At 40.2% G+C, this 7,500-nt stretch overlaps 1 protein-coding gene across 1 annotated transcript; it reads left to right on the plus strand.

Moving 5' to 3' along the window:
• Positions 1-524: 524 nt before the first annotated feature.
• Positions 525-6,979, plus strand: LOC136848683 (arrestin homolog). The gene is made up of 7 exons (XM_067121155.1): positions 525-680; positions 2,717-2,838; positions 3,097-3,330; positions 3,540-3,887; positions 4,640-4,771; positions 5,284-5,452; positions 6,093-6,979. The coding sequence occupies exons 1-7, from the start codon at positions 638-640 to the stop codon at positions 6,194-6,196; spliced, it is 1,152 nt and encodes a 383-aa protein (XP_066977256.1). The 5' UTR covers positions 525-637; the 3' UTR covers positions 6,197-6,979.
• Positions 6,980-7,500: the final 521 nt, after the last annotated feature.

The raw sequence follows: 7,500 nt of genomic DNA on the forward strand, positions 1-7,500 counted from the left end.
CTCTCTCTCTCTCTCTCTCTCTCTCTCTCTCTCCAAGTGTCCCATGTAACCCTGGGGCAAAGTACCGCATTTCAAATTGCCCTTTACCCATTGATGAAGAGGATTACTTTGCCTGACCTTATTTAAAAACCTTAATTTTATTCATTTCTTCTATTCGCTGACTTTATCTTTTATTGTACTGCCAAAAATCCAACTGCATACAAGAGTTAATATATAAATCAAAGTATAAGAAAAAGCGAAAGGAATAAAAAAGAAGGGGAAATCCCACAAGGTGTTGACCAGCATACATCTTGCATCAACAGCCTCGGCTTCAGACGAAAGCTAGATCTTGTCAACTGACTTAAGGTTAGAGATACACATGCCACGCCCACCCACCCCCAGACACGCCCCTACCCCTAGCCCCTCCCACCCATAGAAAAGGTAAAACCCCAAACAAAACGGGAGTGTGAGGGGACGATGGAGGTGGGGGAAGGGGGAATAATTAGAGTTAAAAGGATTAACACCGGGTAGGAATCCAATATATAGTCGACGGCGGCCCCCGTCCAACCAATCCCGCTGTTGTTTCTTCGCTTAGCGAACTTCAAAAGCACTTCTTCTCGCAACTTTTCTCGCAAGAGAAATCCTCAAGTCAACTTCGATGGTGAACGCCGTGAAAGTCTTCAAGAAAACTGCCCCTAATGGTACGTGCATCGAGCAATAATCCCTGTGGATGTCGTGGGGGGAGTTATCGTAAATACTTATTTTACCTCCTGACGATACCTAGTAGCGCCGGTCGATTTTCTGGTAGTCTCCATTTCTACTTCCTAAGGGCGTTGTCTGAGATACTAATATTGCTCCTGACGCTGCCTCGTCAGGTTAATCATTCTGGCTGTAGTGTTTTAGCTCTGGGCAATTTCTAAGTTTCGATCACTTTCCTCAGTGTAGAGGCCCCAATTATCTATACTAATTTTTCTTACTTTTCTTAGCTTTGTGAACTTTTCTCTGAATGCTGAATGACCTGCACCCTCCAACTTATGGTGTTTCCTGTTTCCTTTTCTAAAGTCTATGAACAATCCATGGCTTCTAGTTTCCTTCACACTTCAGCCATAATGAGTGGCCGAAGGCTTCTTATTTAACCATTTACTTTTTGGAAAATTAAGCATAATGGCTATCGAGTTTTATCTCCCATATCCACCCTTAAAGCATGTAGTATTGAAGGTAATAGCTCTTACCTTAATTATTATTATTATTATTATTATTTCAAACCTTCAGAAGCCTTTTATAGCCTTTTCGTTAAACTTCAAATCCCACAAACTGCGACGTGAACTCACATAGCGAAATATTTTTCGAAATAATTACTGTCCTTTTTAAATGTGACGTTTTCAAAAATTTTATTCTCACCCTTCCTAATTAAAATTCTTATCTAACTAGATTTCACGAGATAACTTGAATAGTTGAGTAATTCATTCAAAATCTAAATAATTCCTTCATTGCTGAGTAGTTAACTCTTTAATTCAACTGAATGGTACATTCATTCATTCCACAGTTGAATAATTTACGTCATTCTTTCCTGTTTGCGCTGCAGTTTGTTAATTTCTTCACTGGACTTTATTAGAATTATCGTTAATTTCCTTGTGCCTTCTCTCCCGCTCGTGCTTTGCTACATCCGTTTTAGTTTTCTGTACAAGAAAACTATTGTGCCGCTTTGTCTGTCCGTCAGCACTTTTTCTGTTCGCACTTTTACTGTCCGCACTTTTTCTGTCCGTCCTCAGATCTTAAAAACTGCTGAGGCTAGAGGGCTGCAAATTAGTATATTGATCAACCACCCTCCAATCATCAAACGTACCAAATTGCAGCCCTGTAGCTCAGTAGCTTTTATTTTATTTAAGGTGCGTCTGGCAACCACGGGGCCTGGTTAAAGTTTCATAGGCTGCGGCTCATACAGCATTATACCGAGACCACCGAAAGCTAGATTTATTTTCTGTGACCTTGATTATACGCTATACAGCAAACTCGATTGCTCCGAAGAAACTTCGACGCATTTTTTTACTTATTTTAAACATAGGTTACAACACATAACAGCACATTACCTGCAATAGAACTTTGACTTTGTTTAATGCTGCCTTACTTACCTTTTTTAATATTTCAATAAACATCACATAACACTGAATTGTTTAATGTTACTTCGTCGAATACGGTGTACATCGTTTACTGTCACGTACGTTGTTTAGATTCAATTCGTTAATTTTCTTGACTAAGGTTAATTACAGTACTGAATCTCACCATTCTTTTTTTTTTTCCTAGTCAATGTCGTTTACTCTCAAAGAATGATTCGGAGTCCTTGTTATTCCAAGTACGAATCGCTAACGTTTTTGTAGTCATTAACTTGTTTATAATTTGTCTACAAGATCTCGGTTGTGAAATAAATCAGATGTTCTTTGATTAAAAACTTGAGAGGAACGGCGGCTCTGAGAAAAAAGATTTTGTAGTTATTTTCTTATCGGTTTGATTATTATTGTACGATAAATGTTTACTGCTATACTTACATATTGCAACACGTTTCATACAACAATTTTCTAGATTTTTCCCCATTAATTTACGCCCTTGAATGAACTGGATGAAAACCATTCATCACTTGGCGATTCCCTTCATATCTATAGATGTGGTAAATTTAAGACTCTAGATCCTTTTGTGGTGTGTGATGTCTGTAATTTATTTTTCTTTTTCTCCCACGCAGGTAAGATCACTGTCTATCTAGGCCGTCGAGACTTTGTCGACAATACCATCTCAACTGAACCTGTAGATGGCGTCGTAATCTGCGACAATGACTACCTGCGTGGTCGCAGGGTCTACGCCACCGTAAGTTGTCACGCTTTTCAGTCAAAATTTTCATTCACGTGAATTATAATTTGTCTCTTTTTAAATCAGATTTTCAGCCACGTTAATTATAAATTGTATGATACAAATATTGTTTCGCTGATATACATAAACGCTTGAATAAAGCTCAGAGAGAATTTGCATCACGTCAACGCTGATTTCAAATTTCCCCCCGAGGAGTTATTTTACCCCGTTTGCCCTCCAAACTCGCTCTTAGCGCACGCGCTCTCCCGCCAACAGGTCTCGGTCACGTACCGATTCGGTCGCGAGGAAGATGAGATCATGGGTCTCAACTTCAGCAAGCAGCTGACCATCCTGAGTCAGCAAATCTACCCCAGCACCAACAATGTCGAGAACACCCCCGTCCAGGAAAGGCTCATCAAGAAGTTGGGAGCCAATGCCTACCCCTTCTCCATCACCGTCCCCGAGACTTCTCCCACCTCCGTCCAGCTCCACTCTGGCGAGGAGGAGACCGTAAGTGTCAACTGGGTGTCAGTATGATCTGGGTTTCAAGATGAAAGGGGTTACTTGGGGAATATGGCGGGATGGGGCACCTAGTATACTAGTGGTGAAGGCTCTTGGGTTTTACTGAGATAATGAAAATTACACCTGGGAAATTTGCACTTTTAATTCACGAGACTTATTCACCAATAATCCGTCTTCTTCTTCTTCTGCCAAATCAGTCCAAGCCCCTTGGTGTCATCTATGACCTGACCGTCTACGTCGGTGAGAGCTCTGAGGAGCGCCCCCACAGGCGCAACTCCGTGAACCTCGCCGTCAGGAAGATCCAGTATGCTCCTCCAGGCGGCAGCAGGCGCCAGCCCAGCACCCTTGTGTCCAAGGGCTTCGCTCTGTCCTCTGGCAAGATCAACATGGAGCTCACCCTCGACAAGGAGCTGTTCTACCACGGTGAACCGGTCAAGTGCAACGTGAGCATCAACAACGGCAGCAAGAAGACCGTTAAGAACATCAAGTGCGCCGTCATCCAGCACGTTGAACTGACCATGACCAACAACCAGTTCACCCGTGAGGTAATCAAGGAAATTTCGTTCAAACTTACTCACTCAACACAGACCTCTGTATTCCCGTATCCACACTAATATCCATGGAAAATGAAAATGAGAGCTTGCTACTGACAGTCATAGCGGACTTTCAAAGTGCGAATACATTACTTTTCATGATAACAGCCTAAATTATACACACACAAAATATTGCTGTACCAATTTACAATCATTTACGATAACTTTTTAAAACTTCCACATACAAAATGTGAACATCTTTAACATATACCCATAAACTTTGCAATGAAGTTCTAATTGACACATAAACGCAGACGAAAAATACAATGATTCTATGAGACACTCACGCACACACAGTGATCGATTAATTTTTACAATCATATATACAAATAAGAATGCATAAACTTATAAAAAAAAAATTCTGCGGCCTTCCAGCACAGCTCATCAGTGAACCTACACATGAATGTATTCTCTGTTATTTACATAGACACAAACTTATGAAACAAACCACAGGGTCATTAGCTTGCTTTGTGTGTTCGTATAAAACAAATATCCATATGTGTGTGTAAAAGAGAAACGATGAGATTCCAGAGTTTAGCCATGACAGATGGGAAGTTTCGAAAACACTAACAATTAGTAACTTCAAAGTAATATTAACAGCCTCAATTCGCCAAATGCCTTCACTGATATGTCATGTGTCTTTTCTCACTGTTTATTTCCAAACCAAATGGAACCAACTGATATCTCTAATGCCTCGTTTCCAGATTGCCAGCTTGGAATCCAAGGAAGGATGCCCCATCACTCCTGGAACCAACCTCCAGAAGGGCTTTACTCTTACCCCTCTTGCTTCTTCCAACAAGAACAAGTACGGTATTGCCCTTGATGGCAAGCTCAAGGTAATTACGACTTCCATTCGACGATTTGCTCATGCATTCAGCCTTGCTTTTATAATGAAATGATCTAGTTCAGGGTTCTTGAGCTTACATGCCCCTACCAGTCAAGTGATTTTTACATATACAAAATTCAGTATTTTTGCACAATATGATGCAGTATCACCCTTAAGTAATCCACTTTCATGTAATTTTCAAAATTCCTACCATAATACTATTCTTCTTGCATTTTAATACATTTTATCTATTTATCTATTTAATAATTTATTTTTCTCTTTTTTTTTATAAGTGGAATCTCTTCTTTCTGTATTTCCTTTTACTTCCTCTTACTTCTTCCTAATGAACACCATATTCTTTGGAAGCTTGAATTTCAAGTCAATGGCCCTTGTTGGCTTTTTTCCATATGAACAGGTTTCATCTACTGAATAATAATTGAAACAACAATAATAATGTAACGACCAGCTTCCTTTGGGATACTCTTTCTCCTTTTAATGAGCCTTCATCTTATTCCCTTCCAGGACTCTGATGCCAACTTGGCTTCCTCCACCCTGGTCAGCGAGGGCAAGTGTGCCAATGATGCCAACGGTATCGTTGTCTCCTATTCCCTCCGCGTCAAGCTTAACTGTGGTGCCATTGGTGGAGAACTGGTCGGTGACCTGCCCTTCAAGCTGGTCCACCCCGCCCCTGGTAAGCTCAAGCTGAATTTAGTATTTCATACTGAGCTATGATGATCCTTCATCTCTCTCTCTCTCTCTCTCTCTCTCTCTCTCTCTCTCTCTCTCTCTCTCTCTTTCTAATTGCCTTTCTGTAAAACGAGCAGCGAGGTCTCACGTTTCTTTATCCCTATAACAAGTACTTTCGTTTTTTATTAGTTTTTCTCTTTGGTCACCTACATTCTCTCTCTAAGTTTACTTTTCTTACAACAAGCAAAGTGAATTATCTCTCTTTCTCTTCCTTTGCAGGTGAATCACTCATTACTAAAAAAAAATATTTGTACTTTCTCAGTACTCAAAATCTCTGATATACAGATAATGAAATTAATGGTGAAAATATTTTTATTAAATTTTTTAACTTATCCACTATTTGTATCACTTCAAGAATTTCAATTCATCACTAAAGTTGATAGTTATAATTTATTGACGGGTAAAGGGATTCAATTTTTCTCATTATTTCTAAAGGTATAGACGCAATGTTGCACTTGGAGCACGGGCGCTAGTAATATCCACTGATTTCTCTTAATGTTAAAGCATATTTGGTGATGCTCACGAATTTGTAGTCATTCACGATAATTACGAGCTAATCACCTTTATCCTCCTTCTTCTCTCAGGAGCTATCTCCAAGGAGCCCTCTGCTGGTTACACCGGAGGTGACGACCTCGAATTCGAGGACTTCGCCCGCCTTCGCCGTGGCCAGAGCGTCGACCAGAACTAAACTGATGACAAACGAACAGCCTCTCCTTGAATCCTCCCCACTCCTACTTTTCCTCCTCCTCCTCCTCCTCCTCTTCTTCCTCCTCTCCTCCACTTCCCTCACAGGGGAGTTGGGGTTGGTTGGGGGGAGCAGAGCGGGGGAGGAGCCCCCTGGACGAATCTACGAATCTTCTCTTCTTCCCTCTCGACGCTCACAGCGATTCATCATGCGAACGAACGACACGACGGGATTTTTCGAAACGAGCCGACGGCGCTACTGCAGCGTCCGTCCCCACAATGGTTTCATGATTTGTCTTTTTTCTTTTCCGTTTTGGTTTTCTGCGCACTGCTGATGCTCCTCTCTCGCTTTCGCTGTCACCTGCGTCAAAGACCGGAAAAAACACTGAAAGTTTCTCCTGGCGAGAATCTTGCCAGCCTCTTTTCAAGATGGCTGTGGGTCTGTTTTTGGCTTGGCATCAACGCTCGGCCTGAACACACGAGTTGGGAGAGCAGTGCTTCGTTGTTACTTTTAGGTTGCTGTATCTTTTAAAGATTAGTTTTATTTTAGTGCGTTTTGTCGCTTTTCTTTTGATTGATTTACTGTTTGTAGATTGAGATTAAGAAGCAATTCTTTATTTTTCTACTTTTTTCTTTGTTTCTATCTTTCTTTGTTTTCTTTAGCTTTTGTTTTACTTTCTTTGATAGTGTTTCTTCTTATTTAGTTCAATATTTTTTTCTGTGGATAAATCACCCACTGATAAGTTCAATTGGCTGCTTTTTTTAGTTAAAATAAATAAAAAAAATACGACTCTTTTACTGACCCCTTAACAACATTCCAAAATTTAATAGGGAAAACAAGGAAAAGGAAAACGAAAAGAAACAGTGAATAAACTGAGATCTTGTGAGGGATGGATAGAAAAACAAAAATATTAGTAGCAGAGCAAGAGATTGAAAGGAAAATGAAAAAAATAAAAATCATACCAGGGCAATTATATTCAATTGGAAATATTCGGTAACTCTAGGTAATTCATTCATAAATCTAAAGACCTAATTTAGCTGCGATCTTCATACATTTGGATACATCAAAACTAATATACAGTCGACTCATTTTAAGAATCTCACTTGGCCACGCCCCCTTCCCTTGGCACCGTAGATAATGCATGACATTATCATTATCGTACCGCACTCTCATTCAATAACTGAAGGAGGCTCTAGAACCTGTAAATTGGTACTTATATTTGTACAACTGTTCTATCAACACACTTTTGAAAGTTTCCTCTTCACGACAACATGAATAATAACTCTATCTCTCTCTCTCTCTCTCTC

The sequence above is a fragment of the Macrobrachium rosenbergii genome, chromosome 19 (assembly GCF_040412425.1).
Source record: "Macrobrachium rosenbergii isolate ZJJX-2024 chromosome 19, ASM4041242v1, whole genome shotgun sequence".
Lineage (NCBI taxonomy): Eukaryota > Metazoa > Arthropoda > Malacostraca > Decapoda > Palaemonidae > Macrobrachium > Macrobrachium rosenbergii.

Coding starts and splice junctions, on each gene's coding strand:
- LOC136848683 (XM_067121155.1), top strand. CDS start 638: ATGGTGAACGCCGTGAAAGTCTTCAAGAAAACTGCCCCTAATG. Junction 3,331..3,539: donor ACTCTGGCGAGGAGGAGACC/GTAAGTGTCAAC, acceptor CTGCCAAATCAG/TCCAAGCCCCTTGGTGTCAT. Junction 4,772..5,283: donor CCCTTGATGGCAAGCTCAAG/GTAATTACGACT, acceptor ATTCCCTTCCAG/GACTCTGATGCCAACTTGGC.